The 22200-nt window shown below is 40.4% G+C and overlaps 1 protein-coding gene across 1 annotated transcript in view; it reads right to left on the reverse strand.

Annotated features, from left to right (window-relative positions):
• OXCT1 (3-oxoacid CoA-transferase 1) overlaps nucleotides 1-12890 on the reverse strand; it is a 147072-nt gene extending 134182 nt beyond the window's left edge. The window contains exons 1-2 of the mRNA XM_030882026.2: nucleotides 12703-12890; nucleotides 8649-8757 (exon numbers count right to left, since the gene is read on the reverse strand). Coding sequence (XP_030737886.1) covers nucleotides 8649-8757; nucleotides 12703-12780 — 187 coding nt within the window. The 5' untranslated portion in view covers nucleotides 12781-12890. The remainder of the gene's footprint in view (nucleotides 1-8648; nucleotides 8758-12702) is intronic.
• Between the last annotated feature and the right edge of the window lie 9310 nt (nucleotides 12891-22200).

Here is a 22200-nt window from a genome sequence, read left to right on the forward strand (position 1 = left end):
TAATGATGGATATATGTCATTATACTTTTGTCCAAACCCATAGAACATGCAACACTATTCACTTCGTTAAAGTGAAACTTAAGATGAACTGTGAACTTGTTGATTATGATGTGCCAAGGCAGTTCATCCCTGGCTTAAGAAAAAAAAAAAGCTACCACTCTTGATAATAGCTATGCATGTGTGGGGAGGCGGGTCATGGGGAATTTCTGTACCTTCCTGTCCATTTTGTTGTAAACCTAAAACTGCTTAAAAAAAAGTCTCAAAAAAAAAAAGAATTAACACTCAGGACAGACATTTTTGGCAAAACTTCTGTTTCACTTATATATGTACACATGTTTTATATGTGTGTGTGTTTGTTGGATTGTGATGTAAAATGTGTCTTTTAGATCAAAAAAGTTGGCAGGCCACGTTGGTTAAGTCTACTGGCAAATAAAAGCACAAATTAACCTCAGAAAAGATAAAATAAATAGTCATACAGCTGTATCCAAATGTTTTACATCGTTATATAGTACCAGACATCACTGTCAAGTCTTGATTCATAAGTATAAGGCCAAGTGCAACATGCTAATATGGCTACACGTTGTTCTTCTTGCACTTAACTACATATCTATTATTTTCCCACTTTAAAATTGAACTTTTGTACAGTCACTTTTTCAAGCATGTTTCTTTTATATGCCTGAGTTGATTTTGCAGATCTAGAAGCCTAAGCCAATGACTCATTTCCTTACATCTTCCACAATTCCTCAAATGGTATTGGGTCTAAAGTCCAATGACTGCTGAGTTGAATGAATGAATGAATGAAGAGCAGGCTTAAAAATAAGCCTTGATTTTTGTGACCAAGGCCAAGAAATCCAAAGAAATGTACAATATAAGAATCAGGATAGAGAGAGGGGGAAGATGACAGAAGAGTAAGACGCGGGGATCACCTTCCGCCCCACAGATACATCAGAAATACTTCTACACGTGGAACAACTGCTACAGAACACCTACTGAACGCTAGCAGAAGACCTCAGACCTCCCAAAAGGCAAGAAACTCCCCATGTACCTGGGTAGGGCAAAACAAAAAAGAAAAAACAGAGACAAAGAATAGGGACGGGCCCTGCACCAGTGGGAGGGACCAGTGAAGGAGGAAAGGTTTCCACACACTAGAAGCCCCTTCGCAGGCGGAGACTGCGGGTGGCGGAGGAGGGGAGCTTCAGGGCCGCGGAGGAGAGCACAGCCACAGGGTTGCGGAGGGAAAAGCAGGGAGATTCCTGCACAGAGGATCGGTGCCAACCAGCATTAACCAGCCTGAGAGGCTTGTCTGCGCACCACCGGGGCGGGCGGGTCTGGGAGCTGAGGCTCGGGCTTCCGTAGGATCAGTGTGAACACAGCTTGAAGGGGTTAGTGCACCATGGCTAGACGGGAGGGAGTCTGGGAAAAAGTCTGGGCCTGACAAAGAGGCAAGAGACTTTTTCTTCCCTCTTTGTTTCCTGGTGCTCGAGGAGAGGGGATTAAGAGAGCTGCTTAAAGGAGATCCAGAGACGGGCGCGAACTGCGGCTAACAGAGCAGACCCCAGAGACGAGCATGAGACGCTAAGGCTGCTGCTGCCACCACCAAGAAGCCTGTGTGCGAGCACAGGTCACTATCCACACATCCCTTCCGGGTAGCCTGTGCAGCCCGCCACTGTCAGGGTCCCAGGATCCAGGGACAACTTCCCCGCGAGAATGCACGGCGCGCCTCAGACTGGTGCAACGTCACACCGGCCTCTGCCGCTGCAGGCTTGCCCCGCACTCCGTGGCCCTCTCTCCCCCGGGCCTGAGTGAGCCAGAGCCCCCGAGTCAGCGGTTCCTTTAACCCCATCCTATCTGAGTGAAGAACAGAAGCCCTCCGGCGACCTACACGCAGAGGCGGGGCCAAATCCAAAGCTGAACCGCGGGAGCTTTGCAAACAAAGAAGAGAAACGGAAATCTCTCCCAGCAGCCTCAGGAGCAGTGGATTAAATCTCCACAATCAACTTGATGTACCCTGCATCTGAGGAATACCTGAATACACAAGAAATCATCCCAAATTGCGGAGGTGGACTTTGAGAGCAAGATTTATTATTTTTTCCCCTTTTCCTCTTTTTGTGAGTGTCTGCTCCTGTGGGAGATTTTGTCTGTATACCTTTGCTTTCACCATTTCTCCTAAGGTTCTATAAGTCCGTTTTTCTTTGGTTTTTTTTTTTTTTTTACTTAAAAAATTTATTTTTCCTAATACTTTTTTATTTCAATAACTTTATTTTATTTTACCTTACTTTATTTTCTTTTAGCCTCTTTCTTTCTTTCTAATTTTTCTCCCTTTTATTCTGAGCCATGTGGATGAAAGGCTCTTGGTGCTGCAGCCAGGAGTCAGTGCTGTGCCTCTGAGGTGGGAGAGCCAACTTCAGGACACTGGTCCACAAGACACCTCCCAGCTCCACCTAATATCAAATGGCGAAAATCTCCCAGAGATCTCCATCTCAACACCAACACCCAGCTTCACTCAACGACCAGCAAGCTACAGTGCTGGACACCCTATAACAAACAAATAGCAAGACAGGAACACAACCCCACCCATTAGCAGAGAGGTGGCCCAAAATCATAATAAGTCCACAGACACCCCAAAACAAACGACCAGACGTGGACCTGCCCACCAGAAAGACAAGATCCAGCCTCATCCACAAGAACACAGGCACTAGTCTCCTCCAACAGGAAGCCTACACAACACACTGAACCAACCTTAGACACTGGGGACAGATACCAAAAACAACGAGAACTACGAACCTGCAGCCTGCAAAAAGGAGACCCCAAACACGGTAAGATAAGCAAAATGAGAAGACAGAAAAACACACAGCAGATGAAGGAGAGACATAAAAACCCATCAGACCTAACAAATGAAGAGGAAATAGGCAGTCTACCTGAAAAAGAATTCAGAATAATGATAGTAAAGATGATCCAAAATCTTGGAAAGAGAATAGACAAAATGCAAGAAACTTTTAACAAGGACCTAGAAGAACTAAAGAGGAAACAAGCAACGATGAACAACACAATAAATGAAATTCAAAATACTCTGGAAGGGATCAATAGCAGAATAACTGAGGCAGAAGAATGGATAAGTGACCTGGAATATAAAATAGTGGAAATAACTACTGCAGAACAGAATAAAGAAAAAAGAATGAAAAGATCTGAGGACAGTCTCAGAGACCGCTGGGACAACAATGAATGCACCAACATTCGAATTATAGGGGTTCCAGAAGAAGAAGAGAAAAAGAAAGGGACTGAGAAAATATTTGAAGAGATTATAGTTGAAAACTTCCCTAATATGGGAAAGGAAATAGTTAATCAGGTCCAGGAAGCACAGAGAGTCCCATACAGGATAAATCCAAGGAGAAACATGCCAAGACACATATTAATCAAACTGTCAAAAATTAAATACAAAGAAAACGTATTAAAATCAGCAAGGGAAAAACAAAAAATAACACACAAGGAAATCTCCATAAGGTTAACTGCTGATCTTTCAGCAGAAACTCTGCAAGACAGAAGGGACTGGCAGGACATATTTAAAGTGATGAAGGAGAAAAACCTACAACCAAGATTACTCTACCCAGCAAGGATCTCATTCAGTTTTGATGGAGAAATTAAACCTTTACAGAAAAGCAAAAGCTGAGAGAGTTCAGCACCACCAAACCAGCTTTTCAACAAATGCTAAAGGACCTTCTCTAGACAAGAAACACAAGAGAAGGAAAAGACCTACAATAACAAACCCAAAATAATTAAGAAAATGGGAATGGGAACATACATATCAATAATTACCTTAAACGTAAATGGATTAAACGCTCCCACCAAAAGACACAGACTGGCTGAATGGATACAAAACCAAGACCTGTATAGATGTTGTCTACAGAAGACCCACTTCAGACCTAGGGACACGTACAGACTGAAAGTGAGGGGATGGAAAAAGATATTCCATGCAAATGGAAACCAAAAGAAAGCTGGAGTAGCAAATCTCATATCAGACAAAAGAGACTTTAAAATAAAGACTATTAGAAGAGACAAAGAAGGACACTACATAATGATCAAGGGATCGATCCAAGAAGAAGATATAAGAATTGTAAATATTTATGCACCCAACATAGGAGCACTTCAATACATAAGGCAAATACTAACAGCCATAAAAGGGGAAATCGACAGTAATACACTCATAGTAGGGGACTTTAACACCCCACTTTCACCCATGGACAGATCATCCAAAATGAAACTAAATAAGGAAACACAAGCTTTAGATGATACATTAAACAAGATGGACTTACTTGATATATATAGGACATTCCATCCAAAAACAACAGAATACACATTTTTCTCAAGTGCTCATGGAACATTCTCCAGGATAGATCATATCTTGGGTCACAAATCAAGCCTTGGTAAATTTAAGAAAATTGAAACTGTATCAAGTATCTTTTCTGACCACAACGCTATGAGACTAGATATCAATTACAGGAAAAGATCTGTAAAAAATACAAACACATGGAGGCTAAACAATACACTACTTAATAACGAAGTGATCACTGAAGAAATCAAAAAGGAAATAAAAAAATACCAAGAAACAAATGACAATGAACGCATGACTACCCAAAACCTATGGGATGCATCAAAAGCAGTTCTAAGAGGGAAGTTTATAGCAATACAATCCTACCTTAAGAAACAGCAAACATCTTGAATAAACAACCTAACCTTGCACATAAAGCAATTAGAGAAAGAAGAACAAATAAACCCCAAAGTTAGCAGAGGGAAAGAAATAATAAAAATCAGATCAGAAATAAATGAAAAAGAAATGAAGGAAGCAATAGCAAAGATCAATAAAACTAAAAGCTGGTTCTTTGAGAAGATAAACAAAATTGATAAACCATTAGCCAGACTCATCTAGAAAAAAACGGAGAAGACTCAAATCAATAGAATTTGAAATGAAAAAGGAGAAGTAACAATTGACACTGCAGAAATACAAAGGATCATAAGAGATTACTACAAGCAACTCTATGCCAATAAAATGGACAACCTGGAAGAAATGGAGAAATACTTAGAAATGCATAACCTTCCGAGACTGAATCAGGAAGAAGTAGAAAATATGAACAGACCAATCACAAGCACTGAAATTGAAACTGTGAGTAAAAATCTTCCAACAGACAAAAGCCCAGGATCAGATGGCTTCACAGGCGAATTCTACCAAACATTTAGAGAAGAGGTAACACCTATCCTTCTCAAACTCTTCCAAAATATAGCAGAGGGAGGAACACTCCCAAACTCATTCTACGAGGCCACCATCACCCTGATACCAAAACCAGACAAGGATGTCACAAAGAAAGAAAACTACAGGCCTATATCACTGATGAACATAGACACAAAAATCCTCAACAAAATACTAGCAAACAGAATCCAACAGCACATTAAAAGGATCATACACCATGATCAAGTGGGGTTTATTCCAGGAATGCAAGGATTCTTCAATATATGCAAACCAATCAACGTGATACACCATATTAACAAATTGAAGGAGAAAAACCCTATGGTCATCTCAATAGATGCAGAGAAAACTTTCAACAAAATTTAACACCCATTTATGATAAAAACCTTGCAGAAAGTAGGCATAGAGGGAACTTTCCTCAACATAATAAAGGCCTATATGACAAACGTACAGCCAACATCGTCCTCAATGGTGAAAAACTGAAAGCATTTCCACTAAGATCAGGAACGAGACAAGGTTGCCCACTCTCACCTCTCTTATTCCACATAGTTTTGGAAGTTTTAGCCACAGCAATCAGAGAAGAAAAGGAAATAAAAGGAATCCAAATCAGAAAAGAAGAAGTAAAGCTGTCACTGTTTGCAGATGACATGATACTATACATAGAGAATCCTAAAGATGCTACCAGAAAACTACTAGAGCTAATCAGTGAATTTGGTAAAGTATCAGGATACAAAATTAATGCACAGATATCTCTGGCATTCCTATACACTAATGATGAAAAATCTGAAAGTGAAATCAAGAAAACACTCCCATTTACCCTTGCAACAAAAAGAATAAAATATCTAGGAATAGGGGCTTCCCTGGTGGCGCAGTGGTTGGGAGTCCGCTTGCCGATGCAGGGGACACGGGTTCGTGCCCCGGTCCGGGAGGATCCTGTGTGCCAACAGAACAGCTGGGCCCGTGAGCCGTGGCCGTTGGCCCTGTGCGTATGGAGCCTGTGCTTCTGCAATGGGAGGGGCTGTGACAGTGAGAGGCCCGTGTACCGCAAAAAAAAAAAAAAAAAAAATCTAGGAATAAACCCACGTACGGAGGCAAAAGACCTGTATGCAGAAAATTATAAGACACTGATGAAAGAAATTAAAGATGATACAAATAGATGGAGAGATATACCATGTTCTTGGATTGGAAGAATCAACATTGTGAAAATGTCTCTACTACCCAAAGCAATCTACAGATTCAATGCAATCCCTACCAAATTACCACTGGCAATTTTCACAGAACTACAACAAAAAATTTCACAATTCGTATGGAAACACAAAAGACTCCGAATAGCCAAAGCAATCTTGAGAAAGAAAAACGGAGTTGGAGGAATCATGCTCCCTGACTTCAGACTAAGCTACAGTAATCAAGACAGTATGGTACTGGCACAAAAACAGAAAGACAGATCAATGGAACAGGCTAGAAAGCCCAGAGATACACCCACGCACATATGGTCACCTTATCTTTGATAAAGGAGGCAGGAATGTACAGTGGAGAAAGGACAGCCTCTTCAATAAGTGCTGCTGGGAAAACTGGACAGGTACATATAAAAGTATGAGATTAGATCACTCCCTAATACCATACACAAAAATAAGCTCAAAATGGATTAAAGACCTAAATGTAAGGCCAGAAACTATCAAACTTTTAGAGGAAAACATAGGCAGAGCACTCTAGGACATAAATCACAGCAAGATCCTTTTTGACCCACCTCCTAGAGAAATGGAAATAAAAACAATAATAAACAAATGGGACCTAATGAAACCTCAAAGCTTTTGCACAGCAAAGGGAACCATAAACAAGACCAAAAGACAACCCTCAGAATGGGAGAAAATATTTGCAAATGAAGCAACTGACAAAGGATTAATTTCCAAAATTTACAAGCAGCTCATGCAGCTCAATAACAAAAAAACAAAATGGGCAGAAGACCTAAATAGACATTTCTCCAAAGAAGATATACAGACTGGCAACAAACACATGAAAGAATTCTCAACATCATTAATCATTAGAGAAATGCAAATCAAAACTACAATGAGATATCATCTCACACCAGTCAGAATGGCCACCATCAAAAAATCGAGAAACAATAAATGCTGGAGAGGGTGTGGAGAAAAGGGAACACTCTTGCACTGCTGGTGGGAATGTGAATTGGTACAGCCACTATGGAGAACAGTATGGAGGTTCCTTAAAAAATTACAAATAGAACTACCATATGACCCAGCAATCCCACTACTGGGCATATACCCTGAGAAAGCCATAATTCAAAAAGAGTCATGTACCAAAATGTTCATTGCAGCTCTATTTACAATAGCCAGGAGATGGAAACAACCTAAGTGTCCATCATTGGATGAATGGATAAAGAAGCTGTATCACATATATACAATGGAATATTACTCAGCCATAAAAAGAAACGAAATCGAGCTTTAATGAGGTGGATGGACCTAGAGTCTGTCATACAGAGCAAAGTAAGTCAGAAAGAGAAAGACAAATACCATATGCTAACACATATATATGGAATTTAAGAAAAAAAAATGTCATGAAGAACCTAGGGGTAAAACAGGAATAAAGACACAGACCTACTAGAGAATGGACTTGAGGATATGGGGAGGGGGACGGGTAAGCTGTGACAAAGTGAGAGAGTGGCATGGACATATATACACTACCAAATGTAAAACAGATAGCTAGTGGGAAGCAGCCGCATAACACAGGGAGATCAGCTAGGTGGTTTGTGACCACCTAGAGGGGTGGGATAGGGAGGGTGGGAGGGAGGGAGACACAAGAGGCAAGAGATATGGGAACATATGTACATGTATAACTGATTCACTTTGTTATAAAGCAGAAACTAACACACCATTGTAAAGCAATTATGAGTGTGAGACAGTGGTGCTAAAAGATACTCTAAACAAAGAGAAGCAAAGACCTTGGGAGACTCACTAATAGATAGAGGCATATGTGCTCTCAAACTCATAAAATGAGGAGAAACAAAAAGAGTGACTAGCTGTGGGCTGATGAGATCAATGAATTCCCAAGAATCTACGGATTTTTCAAAACTACTAATAAGATACCACCATTTAAGGCATCAGCTTTTCAAAATAATAGAAAAAGAAACACAAAAGGAAAGAAAAGGTAAACCTTGCTGAGCTTTCAGGAAGGGGACACTAATAAAAAATAGATAATACGTAATTAATAAATAAAAATAAGATAATGAATAAATAAGTAATAAAATAATTGGCATTTCCAATATTTGGCATTTATTAACTAAGCAAGAAAATAATTGGCATTTCTAATATACATACTTTGCCATTGTAATTTCCCTGCTTTGCTAAAAACATAAGGCTGTTACCATAAAAAGAAAAACAATACTATTACTCACCACCAACCAGTACTGTTGCACCATCAGGGACGTCTTTTACCGCTTCCACTGGATCCATATAAAATTTGGTATGGCGACGTGTGCTGGTTGAAAAGTAGCAAACACATTCCTAAAACATTAAAAAACATTTTTAAGTGAATAAACATTTGGAAACATGCGTTCCCTTTCCATGTATAGCGATGTATTCAATTTTTATCTATACAATTTCACTAGCTCATCTTTGAAAGAGTTGGGCTGTAAGTAGTTCATCTTAGGAGTAGGATGGACATACTCTATCCACAGATTATCACCAGAATCCCCTTATGACCAATATCTTTTATTATATAAGGAAAACTCTGTCATTTGCGGCCCCTCGGAAGAGTGAAAGAAAGTAGATAACCTGTACACTGGGACTCAAATTCACAATATCGGTGTCATCAAGCATCAATTTCTGATAGCAACACAACCAACAAATATTTACTGTGACAAAATTTATGTGCCAAGTTCTGCACTATTTATTTCAATGTATCGATAGTAAGGATTAAGACGCAACTGTTGCTCTCAATACTACAAATACTACATATTTGGACCCTGATCCAATCTTGGGTGTCAAAGAATGCCTCCTGAAAGGACAAGTAAAGAACAGCACACCAAAAAACTCATTCCCCTAAGGGGCCTGAAGTTTATGGATGCTGGAGAAAAGTAGCAAACTGTTATCTGCAAGAGAGGCATGGTTAGTCTTACCCCAGTGTACTATTTGTTGCAAATCAGGCTATCTAGCGAGCATTCACCGTCAGTTTTAAACTGTTTCCCTCTTTTCACTTCGTCTACAATATGGACAGGAAAAAATAATAAAGTCGATTGTGTTGTAATCAATCACTCATACTCAACATCCTCTCTCCTTTATTCTCATTATATAGTCAACCTAAAAAGAGAGGGAGTAGAGAGAATGACACCTGACTCCTGAGATGCTGTCCCTTAACCAGCCCAACGAGGTTGTAAACTCACATCCATGAGGTTGTAAACTCACATCCATGGCCTATCAGTCTCCCAGACAGAGAACCCGAGGGGGTCCTTTTAGCAGCAAAAACGAGCACTGTCATTCTTTTCTTCCTCCAAAAACTCCTTTCATAAAAAGTGTCAATTAATACAAAAGAAAATTTAAGAGAACTATACTGAAAGTCAAATGAGACCTGCAAAGGTATAGGTTGCCCAAATGACCTTCGTCCTTCTAAATTTCAACCTTGGTCAAGGTCAGATGAGGAGCTTGGTATACACTGGCATACTGCCCAAACACGGGGGAAGTAAGTAGAGGCGGGGATAGAAAGGAAGGGGCTTGAGTTACAGCTTTCTCCTCTTCCCTACCCTCAAGTAGCAAGGAGTTATTTCATTCTGTCTTAACACACACATACACACAAAAACATATTTTTAATCTTAGAAATTAAAAGTTTGATAGTCTGAATAAGTAGGTTGAGAAATTGAATATTTCCTGCCATATTAGTAAACAAAGAATGTCACCGTCACCAGCGATTGCAAGCCCTCCAATGTGAGCTGATGAGCCCTGAAAAAACTCAGGGCTGAAAAGAATACCTACCTTCTAGCAGCCATCAGATTGCCGCCACTCCCTGCAGGGAGCCCTGAGGAAACTCAGGATGTAAAAATACAGGCCCCAGATAGGTGCATATCAAAGGAGTGATTTCAGTGAGCCCAGACTCTAGCATCTTCCCATACAGAGAAAAAAAGGGCTAAATTCCTTAACTTGAGATATCTGGTTTTCTTTATTTAACAACAATCTTTTGACGTTCCCAATTACCTGCTCTTTGTAGCAAAACTTCTAAATATCCTGGCCCCTCCCCTGGACTCCTCCGAGCAGTTTCAGAGTTATCTGAAATGCTGTCTCCTGGGCTGCAGTCCTCATTTTGCCCGAAATAAAACTTTAACTCGCAACTCTCACATTGTGCATATATATATATTTTTTAAGTCAACAGTCTATTTTAGTCGAAGTCAATGGCAATGGCTCTGAAAGTGCAGTCCTCAGACCTGAAGCATTATCAACTGGGAACTTATTAATGCAGAGTACGGGGCTCCAGCCAGGACTTACTAAATCAGAAATTCTGGGGATGAACACAGCAATCTATTTAATAAAGCCTCCAGGTAATTCTGATGCAAACTCAAGTTTGAAAGACATGTTTATCATAAATAAAAAAGAAAAAAACCTATCTCATTTTACCTGTTGGGTATGTTTAGCAGAAAAATTCTCAAGGTTACCACATAAGTTTCCCACAGCGTTCTCTCATCCACCTATGAAACGTGTTGAATGTCTATTCTATGCAGGGTAGTGTGTAATGTTGAGAGAGACAGAGAATACGGCATACAATATGGTCTCTGCAAATTTCATCTGGTTATGAAGACAATGTACACACATTCAAAAAGTTAAACAAGTACACAAGTGTCACAGTTAACGCAAGCAGGAGGTAAGGATTTAAGGGCTAAATAAGCAGTAAGAGCCCTAAGTGCCAAGCACCGAAGGAACACAGGGAAGCTGGAGTTGGACCTATGATAAACCTGAAAGGAGAGATGAGATACAGAAAACCCCGTAATTTGTAGCTCGGCCATCTAAGAAGAGGTTTGCTGGGTTTCGGGAATAGTTTAACAATATACTGAAGAAAATGAGTAAGTTACACTTAGGTAAATAAGTAACTGTCAAAAGAAAGAATGATACTGACCTTGGCCCAAGGATATCGCTGTGTCCTGATTTGCATTAGTTTCAGCGCCCACAGCAATCTGACTGAAGGTCAAGTTCCCTTTTAATAATGCTTTACATATCCAAAGCTATCTGCAATTATCAAAATGCTTCCTAAGAAGCATTTATGAGTAAACCCGTCCAGGTCTAAATCATCCTAGCACTTACCTACGGGGATTGGTGGCCCCTCTGCGTTCACCGCTCTCAGAGAGTGGACGTGGGGAAGAAGGGAGAGCAATGGGACGGGGCAGGAGTTCCCTGTGAGTACTCAAGTGTGCAAGGCACGCTTTTAAGCTCGGAACTATTGTTCAAAACGCTAAGTAAAAACATCACTTTTCCTTGTCTCTTCCAAGGAGAAGGCTCCCGTGGTGATGGACGTAGCCAAGGTAAGCCACCCTCCAAGACTCAGAGCTCTGGTCCTATCCGAGGACTCGGAATAGGAACCGCACCGGGACGTGGGCTTACAGGCGGGGACAGAGCATGGGGCAAAAAAAGACCACACATCAGCCAACAATCGCGGCGCGAATGCCTCAAGATACTACCACTCGTAACATGTTTGCAGTGAAGGCGGAACAAGGTTTGCAAAAGGCTTTGAAATCGGAAATCCGGAGGAGCCTTGGAAGAAGGGGCGCCGGTGCCCAAAGCCCGCGCTCTAGCCACCGCCTATCCTCTACAGGCTCCTCCGCGTGGGGAGGTAAAAAACGCCCAGGCAAGGGCTCCAGTCCGGGTTCCCTGTCCCACCGCAGAGGTGCGGCGCAGCCCTATCCGGGAGGTGGGGCGCAGCGTCCCATCCCCTTGGCGGTGAACTCAAGCCGACCCCTGGCTAGCCCAGCGCTGGGTTCCGGGCCTCTAGAGGCGCCCCTGCCCCGAGATCCCCAAATCGGAGCGCAAACCTACCAGCTACAGCCGTCGCCCCTTGCCCCCTTTAAACAAGCGAACCCTCCTCGTCCCGTTTAGGCCGCCAGAGCCCCTTCCCAGAAGGCTGCCAAGGAAGCGGAGACGCGTGCCGGGAAGGACGCGAGCGAGCCGGGAAGGACGCGAGCGAGCCCCGAAGGGCGCGGCGGCGCTGCCAGGCGTCCTCCTGCCCCTCAGCCTCTCTGCGCGCTTCTTTGCCTCGTTTCGCCCCATCGGGAAAGCAGGTGCAGAACCAAGCCAAGGAGGCCATGCGGCAGAGCGGCCAGGCAAGGAAGGCGTCGTCGCGTCTCGGGGCCCTGGATGCCGGCTCCCGGACTGGAGCGGGTGGGTACGGGCAGAGGAGAAAACGCTGGCACCACTCGGGGTTTCGTCCGCACTCGTTCGACACGCGGCCTTGCTCTTCACCCGCACTTTTACCTTGGACCAGGCGCCCCCGGGGCGGCGGGCGGAGGGGCAGAACCGCAGGCGGGAGGAGAGGCGTGTGAGTGCCGCCATGGTTGGGCTGGGGGGTAGTCGCAGGCCGGGCCGAAGCGAGCGTGTGAGTGTGTCAGCAGGCGCGGCCCGGGCCTCCGCGTCACCGAACGGGAGGAAAAAGAAGGCGCGCAGGGGGCGGGCTGCAGGCTCGAACGCGCTTCTGTGACGTCCTGGGACCTCCGGGGCCGGGCTCCGGCTGACGGAGAAGAGATGCTGGGAGGGGCCGGCGGCCGGGGCGGATCGCGGGTAAAGTGCCGTTCCGGCCGCGCTCGGATGCTTCCTCGCGTCGGGCGTATTCCAGACCGTCGTGTTGCGCGCCTTTGCCGCCGCAGCTCCTCGGCTTTAAGCTATCGCGGGTATCTGTCTATACATACCAAGGTCAGGGATAAACCTTGGCCTAGCGTTCGGGCGGCGCAGGAGGGCCTCTCCCGGAGCTCGCTGCTTTTTCATGTCAGTGTCTGGCGCCTGTGTGGGCTGCAAAGGGGTACCTGCCTGGAGGCCCACCGCCTCTCTTTCCCCCGTCTGGACAGCGTTCCCACGTCTTCCATTTCTCAGTCCCCTCTCCCCACACCTGTCCCTGGCTTGTGTAGAGTTAAGTTTGCTCTGAGAACCTGCCACGAGCCATATTCCTTGAAGTGTGATCAGACAGGCCTGGTCAAGATTGTCCCTGGTCAGGAAGGCAAGATTAGGACTGAGCCTCTGGGACCTGATTTTAGCACACCTTCTTTTCCATCCCTATCATCCAAGTCTGCATTTTTCAGGATCTTTCTGGCACTGGAGTCCCAGAAACCCCAGATATTACTCAGCAGATGCAAACATACAGCTGTGTATCCCTTTGACTGATCTGAGACAAGTTTCATAACTTTCCTAAGCCTGTGTCCTTATCTGCAAATTAAAATTGCTTATAATACTCAGAACTGTCCTGAAGATTACATGAGGTAATTCATGCAAAGCTTCTGGCCCCATTTATAAACACTCAATAAATCTTAGGCGTTACTCTAAGTTTCTTCAAGTTAGCAGTGGTGCATTGATATGACACATACGTTCAATGAAAGTCTGATTTCTTCAGAACCGTCTATGTACTTAGCAGCTGAGTGGAAGGACCAAGTGGAAAATCAATAAACATTTTATTTGATTAAGGGCTGACCATGTCCTGGGAATGTGGCTGTTGGTTTTTGAAGCAAAGCTAACACGAAAATTAAATGAGCCCTTAGCTTCCTTAGCAAGTATACTGAGATGGTGGACAGTCAGTCCAGTTTAAATTGTTTCTATAAAAGCACTGCCCTTTCATGGTATTCTTTTTAACTCCGAATTTCTTTTTTTCCTGTGAATACTATATATATATATTTTTTTACATCTTTATTGGAGTATAATTGCTTTACATTGTTGTGTTAGTATAATTTTAATTAAAGTCATTGAGAGAACAAAATACCAAGTTAGACTGTCCAGTGACATAAGGAGAAATTAACTTCACAATGCTCTCTATTTTCAACACATTTTAAGAACTTGGATAGAGGGGAAATTTAGGTATTAGAACTAAAGTCCCATTTCTAGTCCTAATACAACATATAACGCCATCATAGGGTAGCTGGCAGAATGTGAAAAAGCTAAACTTCACAACTGGGTCTGCTTTTCCACTTTCACCCTTCCAGAGGACACATGAAATGGAAAACAGCATTGGCAACTGTGTCAAACTGTGGTCATATGACTCACTCTTCTTGGCTGGTCTCACTCTGTTGCTCCTGGCTGAGGAAAAGACACATATTTTTAGTCTTGTACTCTATGTGACTCTTAAATCTCGTGAAAAAATCAGCCTCATTACTCAACGGTCAAAACACACTATTATTTTTTGGTGACTCTATGACTCCATTTTGTACTTTTTAAATAAAATATGAGAAGCTTCAGCTTGAACAAATTATAGAAAAGTTTTTCTGTCGGATTTTCCTTCTGGTTCCACAACCATTTCAATTTTAATCTCTGTAAAATCTACTTTTTAAAAACATCTGGAACTCTACTCGATACTCTGTAATGACCTGTTTGGGAAAAGAATCTATAAAAGAGTGGATATATGTATAATATATGTACAACTGATTCACTTTGCTGTACACCTGAAACTAACACAACATTGTGAATTAACTATACTCCAATAAAAACTATTTAAAAATAAAAGTAAAAAAACCCAAAAATATCCAAATTTTTCTGAACTAGTAAGAATAGCTCCCCTTTGTTTTAGGGGCAGTTTGTGACAGATATATATATTCTGGAAACTTTTCCTCAAGTAATATTGTAGAGTTTAACTTCCACATTCTTAAAACTTGGGAGAGGAATTTCCCTGGTGGTCCAGTGGTTAAGAATCCATCTTACAGTGCAGAGGACGCGGGTTTGATCCCTGATTCGGGGAACTAAGATCCCACATACCGCAGGGCAACTAAGCCCACCTGCCGCAACTGCTGAGCCAGCACCTCACAACCAGAGAGACTGCGTGCTGCAAACTACAGAGCCCACATGCTCTGGAACCCGCACACTGCAACTAAGACCCGATGTTGCAGAAAATTAATTGATTGATTGATTTAAAAAAAAAAACTTGGGAGAATTGAATTGAATTCAAAGCCCTTAAACAAAAAGTCTGATTTTAGACAGGCAATAGGAAAGTTTATTTTGTATTATGTTATTATATATATTATATTGCATATATTATTTTAACATATTTTTTAAATTTCAAGATCGATTTTATTGCAGCCAAAACAGTGGCATTAACTGTACACAATAAACTCTTATGTACATACATATTTTAAGTTATGGGGTTAAAGTTTATTTTGGCAGACAGTGTTAAACAAAATTAAAGTTGCACACATTAGTAACATAAGTCAACATCCTTAATTTGGTGTAAGCGTGAACACATTTTCTTGCTTTCCTGTGTTCTGCTAAATCATCATAACTTAAACTGCTTTATAAAACTGATATGCTGAAATTTAGAGTTTTTGCTTATGCTGTAATTGATATATTATGTGATATATATATATTCCCCTCCCTTTCTATCAAATGAATGAAAACAATGTGTCAGAGTTGGTTAGACTGTAAGTTGTCATTCTCTGTTTGAGGGATTTTTATTTAAATTCTCCTAAAATATGCAGTAACATCCTTTCTAATTACTGAAAGATAGGACATTCTGCCATCACAGTTGGAGTATTCAGACTGATAATCAGGGGCTTTAAAACTTGTTTTCAAAACCAGTTGTTTGACTGGTTTAGCTAGTAATTGTAGTTTTTAAGTAGGTCATTTGAATCTTAAAAAAAATATATGGGGCTTCCCTGGTAGGGCAGTGGTTGAGAGTCCGCCTGCCGATGCAGGGGACACGGGTTCCTGCCCCGGTCCGGGAAGATCCCACATGCCGCAGAGTGGCTGGGCCCGTGAGCCATGGCTGCTGAGCCTGCGCGTCCGGAGCCTGTGCTCCACAATGGGAGAGGCCACAACAGTGAGAGGCCCAGGTACCACACACACACACTATATATATATATATATATATATATATGGGTGTGTGCTTCATTTTATACAATGATCCTTTAATATATGGAAAACAAATCCATTCAGACAATTTTCCTCTAGTAGATTTGAAAGACATAGATTTGAAATTTTACAAATTTATAAATACAAGTATTGTTTTATGCAAATCATTATTCCCTAGTTTACCTTTTTTGTAAGCTTCTTATTTTCGTAGATTCTTTGAAATAGTGTTTTTTAATTAACTAATGTGTACTAATATTTGTTCAATGGATAAAAAATGAATTTTGCTTAAAGTGTAGTTTTTTCTTAGGAAAAAATGGTAAACAACTAAATGCATGCGATGGTTGGAGAAGGCTCAACTACTGGAATGAAAGTGAAAATTATGTTAAAGTGCAAAGGAAACTCAAAAGAGCAAAACACACCAGAGGTATCTTGCATGCATTCAAGTCTGATCATGTCACTTCTGCTTAAAAAATTTCAGTGGTTTTCCCCATTGCCTTTAAGATCCAAAGTCCACACTTCTTAACTTGGCATAGAAGCGTATCATCTCTTTTGGTTTTCCTCTCACCTGTATATCACCTTTATACAGTATTCCAAACTGTATTTGCCTCTTGATTTTCACAGGATGAGTCCGCACAACTCAGAATCAAATATTGATAGCAGAGTAGTAAAGAACGTGGACTCTGTAGCTACACTGCCTGTGTTCAAATCTCAGCTCTGCTGTTCCCTAGCCATGTGGCCTCCTCTGGTCAATAGTTAAGGAGAGCTGCAGAACTGCAAAATGAAAGGTCATGTCTGGACCAGTATCTGTTTGTACTACTCTGGTGTTAAAAGTTTATACCTTGTAAATGTATATATTTCTCAGATACTTTCTATATTTTCATAAACTGGGAAACATCAGACAGGATTCAAACCCTGTACTCTATGGTGTTAAAGACTATTTATGCCTCCTTCTTTATGGGATATCTTTGAATCTGACCCCACCTCCCCAATTTTACTCATTCTGCCCTAGTGCAGGACTTCAATTTCAGTTTCTCTCACCTGGATTATTGCAGCTGCTTCCCAAATGAAGTATTATTCCCCCCTAAAGGTAACCACTTTTTAAATTATCATTTCAAACACAGATGTGATCTTCTCATATGCTTTCCTAAAACGCTTTGAGAAATCCTCGTAGGCTACAAGTTAAAGTTCAATATCCAATTATAGCCAAGATCTTTCTAAACCATCATACCTTAAGAGCTTTGCAGAAGTGAAACCATATAACTCAGATTGGGACTTGAACCCACGGGCTTTTAATTGTGATCACACACCTGGTCTTAGGACTTAATGAAGCTCAGGTTCTTGATGTCTTGTCACAGAAAGAATTCAGTGAGAGACAAAGCGATAGGTAAGAAGTGGATTTATTTAGAGAGAAACACACTCCACGGATGGAGTGTAGGCCATCTCAGAAGGTGAGAGGCCCCAAAGTATGGGGTGGGTTAGTTTTTATGGGCTGGGTAATTTCATAGGCTAATGAGTGGGAAGATCATTCCAACTATTTTGGGGGAGGGATGAGGATTTCCAGGAATTGGGCCACCACTCACTTTTTAACCTCTTACAGTTGGTCTCTGAACTGTCTTGGCACTGGTGGGTGTGTCATTTAGATGCTAATGTATTACAATGAGGCTCAAGGTCCACTGGAAGTCCAATCTTCCGCCATCAGAACCTAGTTGGTTCTAACCAGTTTTTGTCATGTCCTACGACTATGTCATTCTTTGAAAGGTTGTGCCCCGCCCCCTTCCCTTCTGTTTCAGAAGTACTTCAGGGGTTCCACAAACATTGAAGCTTGAAATTAAATTTTAAATTATATTTTAACTTTTCTGTCAATTCTAACATAGTAGCATATACACTCAATTGTGGTATAACTCTGATTTTAACATATTAAAGATTACAAGATCATGCAGTTAGGAGGCAGAACTCAGAATGATATATGGCAAAGATGGTTTTTTTAATTAGTGGAAAAAGATGAAGTAGTCCCTGAACTGGGTTAGGAAAATTTGCTGTAAATTTAGAAAAAATATAGATTGCTATATCTCAGCATATGTATAAAATACAACACAGGTTGATTGAATTACTAAATACATTTTAAAAGACTATTATACTGAGACAGGAAGGAAGGGGGCAGGACACAACCATTAAAAGAATGCCACAGCCATTGAGGATATGACATAAACTGGTTAGAACCAACTAGGCCCAAGATGGTGGAAGATTCAACTTCCCATAGACTTTGAGCCTCATTTATACGCTTATTGTAATATATTAGCATGCTAAATGACACGCCCACAGACACCATGACAGTTCAGAGGCCAACCTAGAGGTTAAAAAGTGGGCAGTGGCCCAATTCATGGAAATCCCCTCCCCGTCCCCAAAATAGTTGGAATAACTCCCCCACTCCTTGGCATTTGAAATTACCCAGCCCATAAAAACTAACCACCCCCTCACCTCAGGGCCCCTCTCACCTTCTGAGATGGACCACATTCTGTCTGTCGAATGTATATCTCTCTAAATAAACTCCCTTTCACTTTACTATGGCTCACTCTTGAGTTCTTTCCTGCATGAAGCCAAGGATGCTCACTTGGCGGCCCATCCCAAACTCGAGCCCAAGGGGGCCCGAGACCTGGGACATGACTATTCTCTCACATCCCCTTCTGGAACACTGCCACCACTAAAAGGTAAAAACTTTAAGTATGTGTTTCGGATAATTGTAAAAGGCAGAATTCAATGTGTACTATATAATGATCACAGTCATGTGTTAAATATTTTTGCATAAGGCTCAAAACTGAAAAGGACCACCCAAAAAATGAGGAAAAAAAAATGTGATGAGGGCAGGACTTTAGGTATTTTGTCTCATTGTTTAAATATTTTAAAACTTTTAATTAACTCTTAAAAGTACTATATATATATAGTTTTAGTGTGAGAGTTTAAAATATATTGAATTTAAAATACATTTCAGTATCTCAAAGAGATATTTTTACACCTGTGTTCATTGCAGCATTACTCACAATAGCCAAGATGTGGAAGCAACCTAATGTCCATCCACATATAAATAGATAAAGAAAATGTGGTATAGAAATGTCAGTAATCAGAAAAACAAATAGCAAGCTAATGTGTAAATTTGGGGGGGGGGAATAAAAAGAACATTTCCCGTTACATGTAGAGGGGGAAAGAAAAAAAGACCCCTAATTCCACATATTTTGTAGAAGATCCTAAAAACAAGTTAAAGTGATGACATCATTTCAAAGAACAATAAGCTTTATGCCAACTCACCATCACGAAACATAGACCTGCTATATAGAAAGAAAATATTATGTGATTGAAATCTAAAAGTGACTTGTGTCTATCTTGTGTCTATCAGGCCGACAGAATACACCAGCAAATTATTTCTTTTATGGTTATACCCTGTAAGAGTTAATGCAGAAATGTCTCAGGAATTATGTAAATTTATATTATATGCATATATACACATATATATATAATCAACAAGAAATTATTTAATTGTCCTAGTTACTTTAAAATATAGAAAATATATAAAGAGTTTATTACTTTTGCATAAAATGCCAATCAATTTTTTAGGATGCATTTTGAATTCTTAAAAACTATAGGTTTTCAATTTTTGGCAGTGACCATGGTTATTTACATGTACAATAATTTTTATTTAAAAGACTTCATGATTAAATTGCATCATTTATTTGACATGCCACATTCTTAAAATTTCACTTAGCTATAAGAAGAAAATACAGTAGCTTTTTAAATATTAGAATGAGGAAGATCATTATAAATGTATCAGAAACCCAAAAGCCATAAAACAAAAAGTAATAAATACATTTTTAAAAAATTCGCACCAGTAAAAAAAGCCATAAACAAGGTCATGAAACAAATGACATATAAAGAGCCTCTGCAAATCACTAAAACTGACCAATAGAAAAAGAAATACAAAAGGTTGAAAACAAGTGTACAGGGCTCTCTACCTCACTGATAAATTTTAAATTGCAATTAAATCTATAATGGCATATTTTTCACCAAAATACAGGCAAAGATTGTCACATGCTGATTTGGCAAAGATGTAGGAAAGTCTCCCTAGTATATGTCACTAATGTATACTTCCTCTATGAAAGTAAATTTGGCAATACTTATGAAAATTTAAAATACACTGACAATTTCATCCCTAGAAATTTATCCCAGAGATATATTCACACATGTGGGAAATGATACATGCATTAAGATATTTATCATAGTATTGTTTTTAATGGCAAAATAATTAGAATCAACTTAAATACCCAAAAATGTGGTACTAGTTAGAGAAATTACAGAACATTCATAAAATGGGGTATTGTGCAGCCATTAACTAAAAGGGGAAATGGGGTAAAGTCATACCTTACAAAAGAAGGAAATCCTGCCATATGTGACAAAACAAATGAACCAAAAGGATACAAATACTGTATGATACAAAAGGATACAAATACTGTATGATTCTCACTTATATGTGGTATCTAAAAGAGTCAAACTCATAGAAGCAGAGAATACAATAGTGCCTGCCGGGGGCTCGGTGGAAGGGGCAAACGGAAGAGTTGCTATTTAACAGGCATAAAGTTTCAGTTATACACGATGAACAAGTGAATAAGTTGTAGAAACCTGCTGTACAACACTGTGCCTATAGTTAATGATTCTGTATTGTACAGTTAAAAATGTATTAGGAGGTAGAGCTCATGTTGTGTTCCTACCACAATATATATATATATACATAAATATTACGTTTATATATATTATATATATCCAATTTGATTACCAACTTTTTCCTTCTCCAGTCTCAACCTGGAAACCCAGGGGAGTGTTTCAGGGGACTAGATACTATGTTCCATGCACATCACAAACTAATTTTTCCTTTGACTGCCCAGAATGGAGGAACAGTAATAATCTTCCAGTATGTACTTCTCTATAGATGAACGAGTGTGGCAACCTTCAACGAAATAAAGCCATTTAGTTGGGAAACAAGAGAATGAACAAGATAAATATCTCCTCATAATAATGTAAATCACTATTGGACATCAGCCAGTTGCTAGTAGTCTTGAGTTGTGACTTGAAACATTGCTATCTCCATGTCTACATTTGTGAGTTTTCTACCTACCTCAGGCTTGTCCTGCAGCTCTATTTGTTGATTTCTAATGAAACACCCCTGAATTTTAAAAGAATAGAACTGACTAATCTACTGCCTAGTCCTGGAATAAAATAAGTCTAAAAGCACGGAAGTGCAATTCCCTGGAATGTAGTAGGAAAAGTACTGGGGGAAAATCAGGGTCACAGAATGTATAGCTTGCTTTCAGTGACCACATGTGGAGGAAAGGCAGCATAGATTTTAACAGGCAAGCTTCATGTCCCATTTTGGATAAGAACCTTGGAAGAAAAATTCGTTTGATATCAGTATCTTCTGATAGTTATTATTTTCACTATCTTTATTCTCTGCATATTCTAGAGTAGTGGTCTACAAACTTTGTGTGATCTGTATATATAAATTTTGAAGTTGTACCCTATATATACATACAGCTGGCCCTCTGAATCTGCGGGTTCTGCATCCATAGATTCAACCAACCTCAACAGATGGAAAATATTCAGAAAAAAATATTCCAGAAGGTTCCAAAACACCAAAACTTGAATTCACCACACACCAGCAACTACTTATATTGCATTTACATTGATTAGATATTGTAAATAATCTAGAGATGATCTGAAGTACATGGGAAAATGTGAGTAGGTTATATGCAAATACTACGCAATTTTACGTAAGGGATTTGAGCATCCACGGATTTTTTTTATCTGTGGTGAGTCCTGGAACCAATTTCCTGCAGATAACGAGGGGCATAAACATACATGTGTATGTGTATGTGTTTATTTCTTTGTAAA

This window comes from Globicephala melas, chromosome 3 (assembly GCF_963455315.2).
Source record: "Globicephala melas chromosome 3, mGloMel1.2, whole genome shotgun sequence".
Lineage (NCBI taxonomy): Eukaryota > Metazoa > Chordata > Mammalia > Artiodactyla > Delphinidae > Globicephala > Globicephala melas.